A 20,142-nucleotide genomic window follows, 5' to 3' on the forward strand; every position below is an offset into this window, starting at 1 on the left:
ATCTCTAGGAGATTGTACAGCTCAGCAAACTGAACTACAAGCATTCAAGATGGCGCTTGAGAAGACGGACTGCGAATTCCCCACACTCATAGTGTGCGATTTGTATTATTGTATTCAATCTTTCAATGAATACTTGCAGAACTGGATTCAAAACGGTTACAAAGATGCAAAAGGTGGCACAATCAAGCATAAATTGCTTTGTGAACAAGTAGTTCAGTTACGACAAGGACTACAAAACACTCACGTGATACATACGCTGAGTCATCAACGTGATGGCGTTCACGTTGCAGGGTATTCACTGCCTGATGAAACCGCAAAGGCACTGCAAACGGCTTCCGTAGCTGCAATCACTCGTTCAAAAACGAAAATAGACTGCGAAATAATGCAAGCTGTCAATGCTTCAAGCAAAGACAGTGGTAAAACATTACCGAAAGGCTTTCCCCTCAAATACTCATAAATAACTGATGCAAATAATGCTCCGTTTGCTCAAATCCTAGGAGTGGGGATAGAGTAATACCAAACATGGAACATAGATTAGGACTAATCTTAGCAGCACATGAAGGGCTTGTCTCTGCACATGCAGGTGTTTACGCCACAGTGTCATTAGTAAAACAGCGAAACTGGTGGCCACGCATGAGGAAACCAACTTGAAACTATGTTTTGGAATGTGAAATATGCCAAAAGATGAAAGTCTCTACAATAAAACGTCCTGCGCAGACGTCCCTATTAATTTCAGATAAACCATTAGCTTGCGTTTACCTGAACCACTGCAGTGCCTTACAGAGGGATGGTAACTATAAATATATCATGCTCGCAGTGGATTCGTGTTTAAGGTTCATTTGGATGTGGCCTCAGCGCTCGAACTGTTATAAAAGATTTGCAAGTCTTTATCGGCACATATGCAGTCGGCACGCTACATTCTGACCAGGGTCCTGCATTTAGCTTTCGAGCTTACAAGGAGGCCATGGCCAAATTGGGCGTTGCATTGCGGTATTCTAGTCCATTCCATCCTGAGGGAAATTCGGTTGTGGAGAGAAAAAACCTGGACATAAAGCAATCTATAACAGGTAGGGTATTAGGCTCGGGTGACGGGTGGGTCAAACATCTAATAAGTGTGCAACGTAGTCTTAACAATCTGCAAAGAAGTTCTCTAGGGGGTATCACTACATATGAAGTCCTTTTTGGGACCAGAGTGTTAGTATCGGACCTCAATTGTCAGACTTCAGTGGTAGACCAAAAACCCTTTGATATGAAAGACCGTTTGGCTGTTTTACAGGACTTAAATGAAATAAGAACGAAACAAAGTAACGTGTTCCTGAAGCCAACCACCACTGAAGAAAAACCGACCGTCCCAGCAAGGCCTGTCTGGATTCCTAAGCTTGGGGATCTAGTCAGAGAAAAGATCGTGGACAAGAAGGAATTTGGGCCTTCTTACAGACAACCAGTACCTGTCCTAGCAATCCACGGATCAAGAACATTATTACTGCCGCCACTTGCTGATAAAAAGGAGAATAGGTTTGTGTCCATCGACCTGGTCAAACCACATCATGTGACCGATCATAAGCAGTAGGCCAAGTGGACTCCGATCAAGTAGCAGACGCCCTAATCTGGCTACTATCCAAGAGGTTCAAACTGAGCAACTCAGCACCTTTGACAAATCTGCAGTGTGAAAAGAAGGACTATGCAACAAAGCTATGGAACTTGTACCTCTTGAAACCCAAATAACAGTTCGTCAAGAAACACCTGTCTACAAAGAAGTAGCATCAGACTAGACACGTGTATCAAATGCTCAAGTGGTTCCAGCGATTTCAACGAATCCTGATGCAATCCCTACAATTGACAGAACTGCCTCTGGCTATTTCATTAACTTTGATACGTTTTCTGAGAATCCCAGCGAGCCTGAAACTACGCCAGCTAAAAGAACTTTCAAAGAACAAACAGACCTTTTTCACCATGGATTGAACTTTGGTTTGTGTTGGGTGTGCTTTTTCTTCTACTTTGGTTAACTCTGGTAATAACTTTGGGAATGCTGATAAATAAAAGATATGTTAAAAAGGACACAGCAAGTAAAAACATCAACTTAATACTCAAGCCACACAAATCATCTCATCGTGAACAAAGAGACTTGTCATCAGTGAACATCACAGCCGTTCCTATACCTGGTGGTATAGCTTGGGACAGAACTGACTATGACATTTTTGGCCCGTCGGAGCTGTTGAAGATTCTACACCAGTTCAAGATTTCCTTGAATGACTTTGTTTCATCTAGTACCTTTTCTGATGATTGGGACTTCGAGACTGTTACTAATATGATGTCAGACTTAGAAATGTCTGCTGTATTTACAAATCATTAATACTTAGAAGGTTCATCAGATTATGAACAAATGTATTGTTATAATCACTATGGTCATAATTTCTTGCACAAATCTGCAAACCCTAGAAATGTATTGATGTATAACCAATGTGAGCATTGTCACACACCACCAAAGGGTAGCTCAAAAACATTTTTGGGAACATTTCCATACTTTTCAGGTTTTAATGTATCCAATCCAGAATCATTTTACTTTAAAAATGTTAATAAGACAGGAATGAAAAGTATGTTGATGAATACCAAGCAAATTTATTCTGTAGCCTTTTATGCTCAGCTGTCTTCACTAGGTTTCGACTTTTGGAAAGACAACATTGAGACAAAAACTGTCTGGGGCCCAAAAGATTGGCAAGTGCAGGGGATAGAAGCTTTAGTTAGAGTCTGCATCATCCAAGAGTAAATTATGTTTTTGAATGACACTGTCCAACAGACATCTTGTCTTGGGTTAGCCAAGACAAAATACCTAAACAATCCGTCCATACCTACACCTACACCTGTTAGTGATAACACTTCAGAGGGGGAGATCGACGTACATACTATTTTGCATCACAACACAACTGATCCAGATTGGAAAAAATGGTTAATCTGGCCCACAGACACAAACAACTGTCAGATAGATTCCTGAATAAAACACGGGGGTTCACATTCACTTGCCCAGATCCAAGATATGTTCAGAGACAGCATCCAGGAATAGTAACAACATACAGTGTATGGAAACTGTGCCTTGAATGGCTACATAGATCTACACTTAAAGATGTAAAACAACACTTATCTTTACTTAAGGATGGCGCTGATGTTAGGGAATTCTTGGTAGGACCAAGAACACAGCGTCATAAACGTTTTATATATGCCGGTATCCATGCTGCTTATAATGAAGCATGGAAGATTACGCAAGCAGAGACTGCAGAAAGAATACGAGAAATTGATCAAATTAATTTAGAGAAAACTCTCTCTGTAGTTGACAATGGGTTAACAACTCTGTTGTCCATGATATATTCTTTGGACAGCATAGTATCCTCTGCCATAGACATCATGGAACAAGACTTGGTCATGTTGCAACATGGTTAGTCGCAATTACGTTCTATCATGCTATTAGGCTGGACGTTACAAAATCTACGGTCAGGCTATGTGCCTTGGCATTTAATCAATACTACATCACTGTTTTCAGAATTTAATCTCACTGATAAACTGATGAAACTGGCACAGAGGGGAGCAGACTATACGATGCTGAGCATTGAAAAACTGGAAAGGTTGCCATTTACAGTCGCTGAAAAGCCAGCCACTGAATGGATTATACATGAAACAATCACTCTGCCTGTTACAATTTTCCATTTTCAGTATTGCCTAAAACACATACCAACAGGCACATATGAAAGGTTGGGTAAAGAATACATCAAGACATCTTGGGAATTACCGTACACACACAGATGTTGGAGTGGGGGAAGAGAAGTGTTTCTTAGTGATAACATTTTTGAAAACGCACTAAGCGGTTCTCTCCTTTGTCAGGGTATTAATTTACACGGGGCCTGCGATGGTTCCTCTAACAACTTATCCTGCCACCTGCAAGGTCCAATTTTTGGACAACCTTCTAATGGAAGTTACCTCATCTTGAACTATCACAGCTGCTGTGGCATGTTGCCAGGTTTACCCTATCTAGTAACGGTGTCAGCCAGGGTCACTTGCTGTATGCAAGTATTGTTTCCAAAAACCAAGACAGACCGGGAGTCGCCATTATGGACTTCACTGAACATCTCTTCTATACGAACTGATGCTTTAAGCAGAATGAAAGCGGTACAAAAGGGGATGGTGATGGACGGAGCATCTGAACCAATCAAACACTCACACCCATTCAAAAGATCTGGGTTTGATCCATCACCGTTCTTTAGCCCACTCTGCCACCCCAGTTCAGACATGGCTATATGCAAATCAGTCTGACCCTGTGCCTCATGGGAACAGTCCAGCCCGAACTGCCAAGCCATGCCTTCCCTGGACCGGAAACAAGCTTCAGAGGACTGGTTTCTGGCATTACAGCCGTCTTCAGCCCGGCTTGCTTGAATCCAGTGGCAAAGTGAGCAAGGGACTCGCGTCTGAGCATACCCTGCCACACTTATGGCGGCCAAAAGCGGTACAAAAGGGGGTGGTGATGGACGGAGCATCTGAATCAATCAAACACTCACACCCAGTCAAAAGATCTGGGTTTAATCCATCACCGTTCTTTAGCCCACTCTGCCACCCCAGTTCAGACATGGCTATATGCAAATCAGTCTGACCCTGTGCCTCATGGGAACAGTCCAGCCCGAACTGCCAAGCCATGCCTTCCCTGGACCGAAAACAAGCTTCCGAGGACCGGTTTCTGGCATTCCAGCCGTCTTCAGCCTGGCTTGCTTGAATCCAGTGGCAAAGTGAGCAAGGGACTCATGTCTGAGCATACCCTGCCACACTTATGGCGGCCAAAAGCGGTATGAAAACTGTGCCACTGACCTCGGTCAAAGAGACCTATGATCTGCAAGTTGCAAGGACTTCTGCAGATATACATGCCCTCTTAACTACAAATTGCCCTAGAGTCGCATCTTAAACATGTCTGATACGAGTGGTATTGCACATGTATTTAAACAGTTTTTTCGGGCCTGTTAGCACCGTTTGAAGTAGGCATAGGAATATTTCCAAACTTCGTGCACTCTGTGTTTGGCGGATTGCCTCTCATTTTGGTACTCGCTGCAGGGATACTATTTTTGCTCCTACTGTTTCGATATGGCAAGTCAATCCACAAGCGACACCCAGTTCACCGTGGAGACCACTCTACTGGCGATGAAGTGTTGTGAGGGCATCGTCCAAATTTTGGGATTAACTTGTTTAAGATAAATAAATACCACATGGTTTCTGTCATTCAGACCAATTTGATTGCATCTTACCTGTTCCACGCTGCCTGCTATGTGGAGAAGAATGCGTGTTAGACTTATGTCTCACACTCCCATCAGTCATGCCAACGTATGTTGATACTTTGCTTGAACCAGTAACGGCCAATGCACTGTGTTGTCCCCAGCGGCTACCAATTCTGATGACAGCATTCATTGAGATCTCACAGATGTAAAATGCTGACGGTGAGGTATCATCCACTTCGAACATTGCTAATGCGACCAATGCTGACGGCGATGCTTCACATCTATGTGCGGTTCATCTTCTTAACGAGGTAATCCAACTTTCACCTGCAATGGTAGATTACTTTTTTTACAGATTTAGAAGATTTGATGTTTTCTCCAAACAATAACACTGTCTTTTGATTTGGCACACAGTGTTCTCTGAATTCGACCTTCATTTTTGCAAAACAAAGTTCTAACTTTGGAACTCTTTTTTTTCTATGATGAACCTTTTTTCTTTTTCCAAATTTGTATTTTTAATTTTTTTTGGCGCAAAGTAATCTGCTTAAAGTAGAACTATTCATAGAGAACTAGAATTCTTTGAAAAACTTCCAGAGACAATATCTGACATTGTCCACATACACAAACAGTTTTATGTATTCTGACATGAAATGGTTTCGGGCTTTTTTCTTCTGTATTTACGAGCCATTTCATAAATGTTTATTTTAATGATTCATTCAGTCAGCATTTACAAATTACAACCATATGCTTAGAATGAACCATTGCTTTGAATGCGTACAGCACCAATGCGCTTTTGTGTACAACCAGTACCACTGCATTTATGTTTTTGGGTGGGTTTTAGATATGTTTAATGTGTTTAGAACTTAGTAATGCCACACATAAGAAAGTGGAGTGGGTGTTGTATGGCGTTTTAGATTCTGAATGGATTTTCCCGATTCATGTCCTTATATAGGTACAATTCACGTTGCCCTTATATAGGCTAGAAATCAAGCCCTTATTTAGGCATAGCCCATGCCACCCAAATACAGACATGGTTACTTCCATCCGTTCACCAAAGGTCACAACGATTTCTTGGAAAACCAGCTTAAGCCGTTAGGGACTTCCCCTTGCTTGAATATTGATTTCTCCAAGAACTCAGTTAGTTTTACAATGAACATCTATTCCTTAGGGGTTCATTCATGATGTTCATATGCCCAACTTTACATCAAACAAGGCATTCCTAAACACCTTCAAGGTATAAATATACCTTCACTTGCTATGGCAAAGCACGGTGGTTCAGAGCAGTTCGATGACCTACATGCCGACTCAGCTCGCTACAGCAAGTGCCGAAGGAAGCCGATTCTCCAACTGACGCACTGATCAGGAAGCTGCCCTCCTCTGCTGAGAAATCCAGCTCCAGTGTTTCTGATTCCCCTTGCGGGGTGTTGGGAAATCAAGTCCTGAGACAGAGATACCAGACCTCCTTCATTACAGGTATGGAGCTGATTAGAACCTAGAGAAACCTTTGGTAGATTCTTGGCAAAAAGCTAAACCTATGCTAAAGACCATACTTACTTTTTCCCTCGTACTAGACCTAGGTTAGGTACATTGGGGTAGGCATATTTTAGAAGCACCAGTTGAGTATTTTAGTCTATGCTATTTATGTATGTAATTTTATATGGCGTAGAAACCATACTATGCTATTACAGTATTATTTTATAATACTATTCTCTCTGTACGCATTATACTTTGCATTCTGTCTAACGATTGTAGCAGTTCACCTTTCTTGCATGAGTAATAAGACTGTTCAATAAACCTTTTATTGAAAACGGCCGTCTCACCATTTCTCTGCAACTCTGTAGAAACAAAGCATGCACGATTGACCGAGTAAAATAGTTATCTATTGTTTCTACGACTCTGAAGATATTTTCCAGTCCTAGGGAAACAAAGTTATCATGTTTATGCAGTTGTCAGAAACTAATCCCTTCTTGTAAATTCGAGAAAGTTTCTAGTGACCTCTGAGCTAGCTGGCACTCACAATTAAGTTTAGTATATTCGATAGAGACCTATTGACATAAGTCCTACGTCAAATCTATAGGATATATTATTCCAATGCGCAGAGCCTATTGGGAACATAGGAACTACACTACAACCTATCTTACCATTACTGCACCAGAATCTAGCCCTCTCACTTCACCAAGCAGATACCTTTGTTATGTTATTGAGAACCTTTGATGAGCATGACCTAGTAGATCCACCTTGACTTTTAGGCAAACAAACATATGTACCAACTTGCCAACTTGAGTGTACGGAATAGTATAGATCATGCATCTCTCTAAAATTACCTAGAGAGAGAGAGAGGGGGGGGGGTGTTATGCATGTAACAGAACTTGCCAGGGAGTGTCAGGCATTTTGATTTATTATTGCAAGATTTTCAACCTTTCGTCACAAATGCACACAGACGGTAAATCTACACAGTTATTTTTAAGGCTTTATTCTCAACAACTTTACTGCAGAATCAAGGCAAAAGTGTTGTTGCAGAAATTGCTACAATTGTAACAAATGCAACACCACATAATGTGAAAATTATGAAAATGGACAACATATTACATAGTACATTGTGAAGATCGCTAAATGTTTAATTGCAGCATCAGACGTTTGTCATTGTGATGATTCAGTATTGAAATATAGTCATCACACATGAAATCCATTTATTTTCCACAATCCACAGCCTCCCAGTAATGAAGACAAACATGAGTTATATATCTATTAAATGAATTTGACAGTAACGTTGGTGCAGTTACATGACAAACTGCACTGCTCTTTATTGATCCTGGAAATGAATTCTCCCTCTGTGCCTGCAGTGCTGTGAGCATCTAATTTGTACAGTCCAAGTCAGGTGGGAGAAATAACATGCAAATTCACTTACACATTCATGTTATAGCCTAAAGCTATTATAACTTTCAATCATTTAAAATAATACATGAATATGTGAACTATCAAACTGTATGATAAATGTAGCACACATTGATGACCATAAATGCATCAGTCATTGCACACAAATGAATACTTGTAGGCTCCAAGATCTCAATAAGCAAATGAACAAATACACTATATAGGGTAGCTCCTAAGGCACCTGGAAGGCAAAATATATAACGCTCTCCATGTATCAACCACCCTCTACCTTTCTTATGTCCTTACCTGCTTGTGCTTGACCCCCTTCCTGTCTACTATCTCCTTTTATTGCTCAGGCCTTATTTTCTTCCCACCAAATCATTTAAGGATAGTATCCCTTTCACTTCATGCAGCATCTGCTTCTCCCTTGTTTTTGCACTGCGCCTGCATCACCTCCTCTGTTGGCATTGTAGGCACTGCACTCGTGTCGTGAACCACCTTCATCTGCGCACTTGAGACTTCTCCATAACATATGTATTTGTAAAGTGTATAGTCACCCAAGGGCATCTTGGCGCGGAATAATGGATATTTATTGTTACCAACTCAATGGTACTCATTTTATCGACCTCATATGGATGAAAGGCTGAGTGGACCCGCCGGGATTTGAGCCTGTGACCATGAGGTCGAACACATGCCCCTACAGTGGCATTAGTCCACTAAGCCACAAGACCCGGTGTGTCTGATTTTGTTTAGTCCATGTCAACCCCTTTCCCTCCATTTTTCCTCTTGGGCGACGGAGAGATGCCACCAGTCTCCCCTGAGGCTAACTCTTTTCTCTGGAGTAGCCTTACTCGCATTTCTGCCAGCTGGTTGTTACTGGGTGGCAAGGTGGAGAGCATGTCAGTACTGCTGTCACCACCCCCGCTGAGGCCACCGTCCTGGTCAGCTGATAAATGTGTACTCTAACCCATCTCCCCCCACTCTAGGGCTATCTGGTTGTCATGCACAAGCCTCGGGAGCACATGAAGGGCCCTTAGTACTTCGATTGAGATTTCACCCTGTTCCAAAACACACTAGCTTGCTTCTCATACATTTATACCACTCTACACCAGATCTACTAAGTGAAATTCAAATAACATAAAGACTTACTGCACACACACTACTGCTCCATGATTAACTGATTGGTGTTCAAGAAAAAACAGAAAGAGGAAGCCTACCTGATCGTTACTAAGAAAGATTTCCACTAATCCCACCCTCACAGATATCCCTCCAATCCGATGGCAGAACAGCCATCTGACTGTCCACCTTAGCCTAAAAGCCTTTGGGTGGGAAGAGAAGTGGTGCAGAGGGAGGATTGAGGGAGGATTGTGAGAATGTCCGAACCGCTTACAGATTCTGATAAAGAAACTCAGGACATCTGATAGTGACATTTGCAGATCATTTTTCATGCCTCTTTCTAGAAAGGGAGAAAAATGATCAGATTGTTTTATCAGGATCCTTCTTGAAAGTCAAGTTTATGTCTTCTCTATTTCTGATCTCACATATGTGTAATTTCTAGCACACTCAATAATTTATATTATTTTCTATTTCTTTGTGCAGCTTCTCATCCAGTAGTCTTTCCTGACGTATTATTCAGGATCACGCAAGAGGATTCTTTTTGCAGAGATGAGCGCAGCTCAGTGGAAACTGAAATCCTCAAAAGTTCCAGTGCATGTGAGTTTAATGATTGGGCAATACCCACAAATTGAACGGTGAATGGCAGAAGTGTATTAGTTGTATGAGCTACTCCCCTCTATTAAACTCAGAGCTACAATCTGCTGTGTTAACTTTAGTTTTATTTATTATTATTCATTTTTGCAGTTTCCTGAAGTGTAAAGATTACCCAGGGTTCACAAGCATGCTTCACATGAGAACCAGACATTTTATAAGAGTGTCAGACTACAGGCTGCTTTTTTAGGCTTAGGTGATTTGCCCAGCTCCGAATCACAGGATGTTGAGAGTTGGCATCTTTAGCCATTAGGCCACATCTCATCCTCCTCAATCATGAGGTTAGACATGGAGGGTGAGGATAGTGTGTGAGAATTGGGGAGTTGTCCAGTTTTTACTTGACATGGTATCACAGAGCTTGCAATTGTTCTAGAATGTATAATTAGTATTATCCAAAATATTTACTATGGATCTTTTAAATCCTATTTATTCACTTTTTGAAACAGGTTTTCCTGTTGTGAGTTCAGTCTTCTCCCTAGCATCCGAAGAAAAAAAGCTGCGTCACATGAACTTGCAGAGGAAAAGAGAGAGTATTAATCATTCCTCAAGTAAGTGAGAAGGTTGCATGGGTAGGAGATCACTTATGATCAAGATATATTTTGGGTTATCTTCCCTGGAAGCCTTTCGTTTGTGGAGTACAGAGAGATAAGGACCAGTTTCCCATATTGCACATGAGGCATGCAACTGGAGGAACCACCTTCTTGGAGGCTCCATGGATTCTACAGACAGGCCTTGGCATTGTAGCTTGACCATGGCTTCTGGCCAGTTGCACAGGAAGACAAACGGGAGAGTAAAATAGTAAAGGACGGGCATGCTGAGAATGCTCAAGGGCTGCTAGGTGACCAGGCTTTGGGGGGGGGGGACTGCAGAGGGTGTTCAGTATGTTTGAGGCAGTCTACATTTAATAAGGGGTACGAAGTCGTGGGGAGAAGCAGTCTTAGAGAGGTGATAGGTTTACATTAGGAGGACAGGAAATTGGGCAAGTACATGTGGGGACAATCAAAGAAGGGAAGGCAGACTTGAAAGATGATGATATAAAATGAAGGCGAAATATGGTCCACAAAAAGACAATATAACCGGTTTATTGAAATTAGAAAGCATAAAAAGCAATTTGTGGGCAGACATTAGAATGTGTCTCTTCAGTTAAGTTTATCTAGGTAACCAGTGAGCTGTTGGTCTTCATTTACTACCCTGTGCAGTTTAACAACCTCTCAAATACTCACTGGTAGGGAAATCCAGGGTCTTCCCAGAGGTAAGAATTTAGGGTTTTCAACAACAAACATACAATGAATACTTTTCACGTTATCACATTTAATGCCCATGGTAATGACGGTGCTTAAGAAAACAGCAGTCATTAACATAAACCCCATTCTAGTAGCACATACAATCGTGTGGTTACTGAAAAGTATTACTTCCTCACCATGGCAGGGCAAAGCGGTGCGCAAAATGGTACAAGAGGTTCCTTGTTATACGGGTCCCTTGAAACCGGGGAAATTCAACAAAAGGCGAACTGCACGAGAGCTAGTGGTTCGGTAACTGGGACTTAGGAAGTCCGACTCCTCAGGGCAGTACCCTTCAATCGAGTTATTGGCGGGCCTCAAGAGCGGGGCCCGCGTTGTCGGCTGGTATTGGTCACAACAGCATGCGCGTAGACAAAACTTGCGTCCTTCCACATGCCCCATGTCACCCGGGCTATGCGTCGCAGTAGAGCTGCGATGGAACGCGCTGCAGCTGCTGGGAGTACGGTGGTGACTCGTATTGGCAAAAGCACATCCGGAACAACTTGAGACTCGTGGACAACGCCGGTTGTAGAAAAGCAGAGCGCTGAATCCTCAGCAAGTGGGAAGTGCTGGTCTTTGTGCTTAGATTGAGGCAGACCCATCAGTATGCTGATGCGGCTGAGTGTCCTGTGTAGTGGCTGTCTAGAGAGAATGCACAAATGTAACTGTCACCCAGCCCAGCCTGGACATGTATTAGAGACAGTCTGCCAGGCACACAGAGCAATAAGTTCATAGAAATGTCCACTTTCTATAAGTGGCATTTCAGAAAATAGTATAGATAAATGCTACTGTACTAAGGAATTCCCAATGCTAACCTAGGAGAAGACTAGGCCTCACAGTAGTGACAAACAAAATAGTCATTTTGTCACTACCAGGACATGCAAAACATAAAGGTACATGTTCTACCTTTTACTTACATAGCACCCTGCCCGTAGGGCTACCTAGGGCCTACCTTAGGGTTGACCTACATGTAATAAAAAGAGAGTTTAGAGCTTGGCAAGTAGTTTTAAATGCTAAGTAGAAGTGGAAGTAAAATGCGCACACAGGCACTGCAGTGACAGGCCTGAGACAGATTTGAAAGGCTACCTCTGTGGGTGGCACAATCGGCTGCAGCCCACTAGTAGCATTTAACTTTCAGTCCCCGTGTACAGGGGGTACCACTTTACCAGTGACTTAAAAGTAAATTAAATATACCAATCAGGTATTCACCAATCACAAACATGTTTAGGGAGGAGAGCACATACACTACTTTAGCAGTGGTTAGCAGTGGCAAAGTGCTCAGAGTCCTGAAGCCAACAAAAACGAAGTAAAAAAGAGGAAGCAGCAATCCCAGGTGAGTTGTGCACTGTACAATGCACATAACATAACGTAGCATGACGCAGTATAACATAACATAACGAAGAAGGGTACCGTTGGCTATTAACCCCTTCAGTGCTGATGACAAAGCCAGCTCGTCTTGGGCGTTACCTGCGCTACGCGGATGACGAGCTGGCTTTGTCATAAACAAGCCATTTTTTTTTCAGCGCACAGCGGGAAAACGCGGTAGCGCCGTAGGGGTTAATAAAGTCTCTATAATCTGCTCTCATTTTAAGTTCCTAGAAATAAGAACAGATTGAGAAGAAAACATTAAGGATCTAAACATATTACTTACTGTATGCAAGCAGCTCCTTGTTTCTAGCTCATAGCTCATTGTGCTATATTAGTTGGATTGCAACTTACGAACTGGAAATAACAAAATCATCTCTTTGTCCAAAGCAGAAACCCACTTATCTACATAGAAATTAAACCTGTGATATGCATGTTACACAATGTGCTTTGGAGCAGGCACATTAAAATTCTGTGCTACTGTAGGAGTCAAAACTGTGAATGGACAATACACAGTACTCTCCCGTAACTGTACTAACCACTAGAGTTATTTTACAGTTATATAAAACTCTTGAGAATTGCTGAGCACACAAAGATCTCTGCAGCAGGTGTTTACACCCTTTAAGACATTGCTTCCCAAACCTTTTAGAATAACGACCCAGTTGTTTAAACAACAAACATTTGGTACCCACCTAGCTTTACAAGCAAAAAGGTTGTGGCAATTTTTAATGTAATAGTGGACATGCTTTCAAAATGCTGTGAATTACCAAAATAACATACTTTATACATTTGTTTGCACTTTTCACTAACAGCAATTGTATGTAAATGTCACAATCTTAACCACACCCTTCGAAATGTCTATTGAACTATGGCCAAGATAGTGATGTGTCGATAATGAATTGCACTGAGTCGGGACCCTTTTCAGAGTAAGGTGCCGGCATCTGTTCACTAAAATCACAAAGCTTCTGAAAAATCTTGGTGTTGACACCAGTAATTTTAGTGTATACCCCTTCTGCATACTGGGAGTTTCACACGTAGTTTTACTTCAGAATACTTCTAAGGGTTTATTATAAAACTGGAGTTTATGACATAGTTCAGCATCTTTTTAAGACCAGTTTCGCTGACATCAATGTTATACACTAACTGAAGTTATAGGGATTGTGGAAAATCCTATTTTCACACTAAGGGGTCTATTAGGATGGCGATCGGAAAACCTACCCGACCGCCATGATAGCGGGAAAAGACCGCCCGCAAGGACCGCAGCATGACCGCCGGTCCAATTAGGATGCTCCGCAGTCGAAATCGGACTGCGGCGGTCGAATTCTGCTGATTAAAATTGCGGCGGTCGCTGCTGTCAGCAGCACAGCCGCGATGTTAAAAGGAGCATGTCCTGCATCTCCCTGCACTGCGTGACAGGCACTGCACAGTTCCTGCCGCCTCGTACACGGACATGTAGGGGGGTACCCAGTGCACCCACACACTCCCCCAACACATTAGGGGCCCGCAATGGGCCCCTGGAGACATTCTCCGCATGCCTTTCCATAGCAGTTCCACCGCAGCAGAAAGGCTGGCTACCGCCGGCATCATAATTGTGCTGGCGATGCTTAGCCGTGCTTGGCCCTGATCCACCACAATTGTAGCGGTCCAGCTCCGCCCGCCAGGCAAGCGGGCGGACTGCAACTGGCAGAAAAGTGACGGGCGGAAAATCACACTGCCACTGTCACGACTGCGATGCTAATCGGACCGGCGGTTTTCCGGGTTGCGATCGCGGGCAGGTGGGTGCCGCGGCTCCGGCGATGCCACCACCGGAGCGGTGGCGGACATCCGCCCGTCATCCTAATAGACCCCTAAGTGTTACAAATGTATTCAACTGGAAAGAGATATGGGTGTAGTATGTAGGCGGTGGTACATTGTGGAGCACTCAGTTGCAAATATATTACTAAAAAAACATTGTATGTTAGCACATTGTCATTGACAGACAGCACATTTTTTTGCACAGACATACAATTTGACTGATAAAACTATACAGCACACAAATGTGTGCAAATCGGGTTTTAATGAATATTTTCAATTTGCGCTTCACCAAGTAGTGTCTTGATGCTTTTAAAATCTTTGTTTCCATCACACTGCTTCTTTTTGCTTTCCTAACTACTGAAATATTCTGAAATACGGGTACAGTTCATTTAGTTTTGTTTGAGTCTTTCAAATAAATTACATCCTACTTTCTTTTGACACTCATTGTACCACAGCAAGATTGTCACATAGTTCACTTCACAAAGTACTTTTACTTTGCAGTCAGAATAAGAACAATAAACTACAGTCCTTATGTTAAAAGATATAGCCTGACATTTAACCTCTGTCTTTGAAGCACAGCAAATGTGACAAAATGTAAAGGCCTCTCTATTTATTTCTTTTTGCTACCCCCTGAAATGTGGCTGATGACCTACAGCTTGAGAAAAATGTCTTTAAGATATGTAAAATTCAGCCTTTTTGTGACCTGTTGAGTAAGGTAGAACCAGTCAGTCAGTCAAGGTAGATCATATTTACTGTATCATTTGTCCTTGTTGCCAATTTCTTTGCAGCATATATTTTTTTAAAATGTTTAAAATGAGTGTTGGGCTCTGCTTTTCATTATTCACCCGTCGTGATTTCACGCCCTTTCCTCTGCCACACTCTGACCCACAATATATGGGTTCTTGGAGTGTTTTTCTAATTCCAGCACTGCTCCAAACTTCTTTTGTCGGGTTGAATAGCTTTATATGACAACTCAAAACCTTGAAGGATGGACAGGAATGTTTTTGCCTTGGTTTGGCATGAGGAAGATGAGGTGTGTACACATCATCTTGCCCAGTTTTGATGTTGCTTTGTTTTACCTTGCATCAAGGTAGGAATTTGGAAAGTGACATCCTAAGTGCACAATAGCATAAAAGTAAGTACCTGGGCAAAAAACAATACACTTTCACTTCAGCTTAACAGAGAAAGGATTTAGAAGTCAAAAACTGGGATCACTTCATGTTCACAAAAATCATAGTATACTAATTAAAAGGGGAAGGATCACTAGTCCTGCACAACCTTAGGTATGTAGGAGAAACGTGGGGTGTCCCAATTAAAAAGACCCTCATGCACGTGATGGGTATGGTGGTAACTTAGCGGTATACCCATCACGTGCATCTAGTGATCCTTCCCCTTTTGATTAGTATATTTACTCAGGAAACTGAATGGATCAGTTTTTCACCTCCCCCCTCTGATCAGAGAACACAAAAATCATAGCACAATGGGTGAGATTTACACATTTTTACATCTTTTCTGTAGAAAATTGTTGGATCCAACTGTGATACCCATTGTTGATGTATGGTATTCTTCTATGTCTTTACACAGGAATTCCATTGTTCCCGGCGAACTTCTGCTCAAGAGATGAAGATGAGCCATCTATGCGTTTGATAAATCATTCAGGTCCTAGAGGAGGAGACCGCGTCGCTGCCTCCAGCTCAGGCAAGTGATTCTTGCTTGATTCATCTTAGGTCGATGATAGACCTGGGACATCTTAAGGGTTTTTGTGACACTAGTCGCAGACACTACTTGGCACCCAACAATCAGAACATGTAGACTTAATGAGTAGTAGAAATAACACATCTTCTTGACCGATTTACCCATGCAGAATCCAGGGTAGGGAGTAGGATTAACTATTTCCCCACAGACACATTTTGAAATAATGCATTTTGAAATGAGTGTAGGATAAGACCATATAAACAAGCATTGAAAATGCAATAGGTCTTGCCTTTGATTAAGTTAAAGCCATTTGCATTGTATAGCAAAGCAAATGGCTTTAACTTAATGACCCCATTAAGAGCGAGACAAAGGATCAGCAGCAATTAATATAACAGACACACTAATGTGCGTCCATCATCCCTGAACGAGTTAGGTTTGACTTAACATCAAAAAAAGGCTAATATTTACAACTGGTTATGTCAGACTCATATCCTCTGTGGAAATCAAGCTTCTTCGTCTGGCGGATGCAGGTAAAAATACTGTACCGCGCGTGGCCGGCTCGCGGAGCACGAATTAACATAAGTGTGTAACTGACCCCCGAGAGGAGATGCCAGCAGCCTCGTTAACTTGCGCGTTACCAAGAGGTTTTAACTGAAAGACCAACCCTTAGCCAGCTTCTCTGCAGGTCTCTCTAGCGGAGGCGGTCCTATGCACGAGACCCAACAGCAAAATACAAAGTGTTTCTGAGGACACAAATCACAATCTGGGAAAATAGGACAATCTGCCCACGGGCAATGGGAGACACACGGAAGTACTGAGAGAAGGAATTGAACACAAAATAGACAGTCGTCTAAAAACTCAATCAGACTTCTAGGGGTACAGTGTGTAAACATACAGAGGAAGTGAGTCTAAAAACACGGAAAACAAACGGTTTTAAAGTTAAAGTCCCCAAATAGCATTCAAGGCAGCTGAAACGCTCAAACCAAAACTACGCTTAAGTAATTTTGCGATTATAGAGATGAACACACTTGTTTGAATCTTACATAGCAGGAAACGAAGGTTGTCCAGCGGAAAGCTAGCTGCCGTAGCAGTTCAGCTGAGGAACCACAGGGTATTGTATTCTTATCCTGTCATCCCCACCTTTACCAGAGTGTGATCATCGGCAAACCTCTTCATGCCCTTGCTTCACTTTACACTGAATGCGGAAGAAGATGTGGCGAACAAGTCTGTATTAAGAGCATTTTAAACACCAGCCGCGGCGGGGCCTACCTGATTAGCATTGCCCGTAGCCCCCCTTGGGATTGTGGAAGTATTCTCTTCACACGCTCAGAATTCCTTGCTCAAGCACATCCCATGACGTGCAGCCAGCTGCCCTCGCGCTACACGCTGTGTGACCGCAGCTGGCCTGCAAACTAGGGGGCCTTTAGTTCTGGCACTGAGCTACAGGCACGGCCCCTCCATTTCTCATGACATCTTTAAACAAAAAACACGAGGAATTCCCTGAACGAACTCATCCACATGGTACCCCCAAATGACAAAGCAAAACGTAACGCCTTTGCCATATATCCCGTAGCGACCTATCAGCTCCCTGGGCCGGGCAAATTCAAATATTTTCCGGCGGGGACCAATCTCCACCTAGGACTCCGGTTCCACCATAAAAAAAAAAGGCGGGGGGGGGGGGCAACGCACCACACATTGGGTAGGGCGCTTCGCACGCTGTCTCCCCCTCCCCCCCTGCAGCAGCAGGCCTTCGCGGGCGAAACCGCAACGACAACTAGAATGCAGGGCCAGCATGGAGGTGGGTGCCCTGGAAGGCCCGGTAAACTCAAGGAGCCAGGGGAGGGCGCATCGAACGTTGTCCCCCTCTCCCCCTGGAACCGCCGATGCCCTTCCCACCGCTGGGGGCAAGGCAAGCACCCCCCCCCCCCCTTAGCAGGACAAAAAAAGGGGGGGTGGGCCCCAGCCAGTGCACCCACGCCATCCGTGAGCAGCAGTGCAAAACCTCTCTGCCCAACCCACAAGCAGACCCTGGGCAGGGATGTGGGAAGGAAGGCTGTGGGGAGGGTAAAGCGGGGCTCCGTCCTTTTGGGTTGTTAATCATCACCGGTCTGACGAACCCGGTTCCTCAGTGCTAATCAGACTTACCACTACGACGGCGGTGAGGACCACTGCCCAGCAGGACAGCCAGCGTGTCAAGTGGGGGCTCGTGCCCGGCGTGGGACATCCCTCACCCGACCTGGTCAACACAATTGTTGCCCCACAATCCTGAGGAGTTCTGTGAGGGAAGGGACCCTGCGGCGATGCACGCCCAGACGAGGAGCACAGTAGATTTGAAAATATCAGGGCGTATATACCTAAGGCGCAGACATTAAGCCCCAGCTCTTTCCTTTATGCGATTAAGATGGCTCCATAAACAAGTCGGCAGCTGAGGCCGAGAGGATGCACCCTCTCCCCACAACCATTGTGCCCGGACTAGGAAGCCGGCGCTGGGCCAACCGCACACAACGCGGAGCAGGGACCCACGTTTCACTGCAATGCCACGTTAGCTGAACGCATGGCAGCTCCAGCCGACCCGCAGTTGCCAGTCTACCCTCTGGGCCTGCTGCGCAGCTAGGCACCTCCAAACGCAGCGCTACACACACAATTGCAAACACTCGGTGGAGTAACAGACTCAAGCCACGATCGAACCGTTGTACCTAGATGTGACAGGCTTGTGACGAGCACTCCTCTGCACTGCTCTGCCATCGCAACATCGTGCATGGGGGAAAGAAGATGCGGCAAACAAGTTTGTATCAAAAGCATTTTAAACACCAGCCACGGCGGGGCCTTCCTGATTAGCATTCAGCGAACGACGTGAACGCATGGGTTCTCATTCTCAATAGGTGTCTTGTCCTGCAAAGGGTAGAGGATATGAAAACAAGCGCGGTACCGCAAAGTCAGCTGTGTGTTTATTTTCGCATCGCGCTTTCACTTTAAGTGAAAGCGTGATGCGAAAATAAACACGCAGCTGACTTTGCTAAAGCTGAAAGCCGAATGTGAAGAAAAAACTGCGTTGGGAGTAATGAAGGGAAGAGTGTCAAACTGCCGGTAAAAGATCAAATCCCGGTGGGCATAACTAAAAGGAGACAAGGCGGCAGCAAGGAGGGACTAATAAGCCTCCTTTAGAATCGGAAGTCAGCGTTTTAAATACAAGATGACGCAAACCAATTATAAAAGCTGGGCAGGGCTTCAACTCCACCTTCGAGAGCTTCGGAATCTGTATTGATTCCAAGAAGCTCTTGGATGCCGAAAGCAGCGCATGTGCGGTGCTATCTCAAGCCGAGACCTACAAAATTGGATTGGAGGGAATAGTTGTCAGAATACTGACATCTCTTGGAAATACATGTCATTCTGTCATCATTTGTGAAACAAGTACTTTACCAAGTGACTGACTTACATAGCATTACTGACCTCCGAAAAGTCGTGGCATATGAAGACAGGTATGTGACTAAATCTGCTTCTGCCTTACCTACATTTTCGAAACACCAGCCACTCTTGTTTTATTCCCATACACCAGTCCTCCTCTGAGCTAAACCAATAATATGTAGTAGGGAGGATAGTTTTTCTGTTTTAAGGCTGAGCTGCCAAGCGCTCCCTATGTTAGGATTAGCTCTACACTCTGCGTCCCGAACATTTCATATCTGTGTAATTCGAGAGATAGGTCTGGTGTGCCAGAGAAAGTCAGGTAAACAAAGGGTAAGCTCTGCTGTGACCTAAGAAATATCAACCTTTAAGATATAAGTAACCCTAAAGGACAGCTATGCCGTTGAAGGAATAAGCTTGCGCAATTTATAATCTGAGTTTCTTAAATGGAATTCCTACCACAACCTAGCACATCATATTTATGTTTCTGTGCAACATACACTCCCAACTTCTCAGCTCTGAGACCTAGAATTGACTTTTACTTTCTATTTTGTATCTTGTCTTTGCTAGCAATCTTTCTTCTTCAACACTTTTTAGTGGGAAGTTGATCGACTTTTTACCATCATAAAAGGTTTTAAGTAGATACAATATCCTCTAATGACCAGGTAGACGCACCCCTGACAGAAGGGACTTTTAATAGTTAGTTTTAAAACAAGACT

At 43.5% G+C, this 20,142-nt stretch overlaps 1 protein-coding gene across 5 annotated transcripts in view; it reads left to right on the top strand.

Annotated features, from left to right (window-relative positions):
- Positions 1–20,142, top strand: part of LOC144818747 (uncharacterized) — a 289,911-nt gene that overhangs the window by 178,605 nt on the left and 91,164 nt on the right. For all 5 annotated transcript variants that reach the window (XM_078676453.1, XM_078676450.1, XM_078676452.1 and 2 more), the window contains 3 exons: positions 9,720–9,833; positions 10,334–10,435; positions 15,911–16,024. In XM_078676453.1, the coding sequence (XP_078532579.1) occupies positions 9,720–9,833; positions 10,334–10,435; positions 15,911–16,024 (330 nt within the window). The remainder of the gene's footprint in view (positions 1–9,719; positions 9,834–10,333; positions 10,436–15,910; positions 16,025–20,142) is intronic.

The sequence above is a fragment of the Lissotriton helveticus genome, chromosome 2_1 (assembly GCF_964261635.1).
Source record: "Lissotriton helveticus chromosome 2_1, aLisHel1.1, whole genome shotgun sequence".
Lineage (NCBI taxonomy): Eukaryota > Metazoa > Chordata > Amphibia > Caudata > Salamandridae > Lissotriton > Lissotriton helveticus.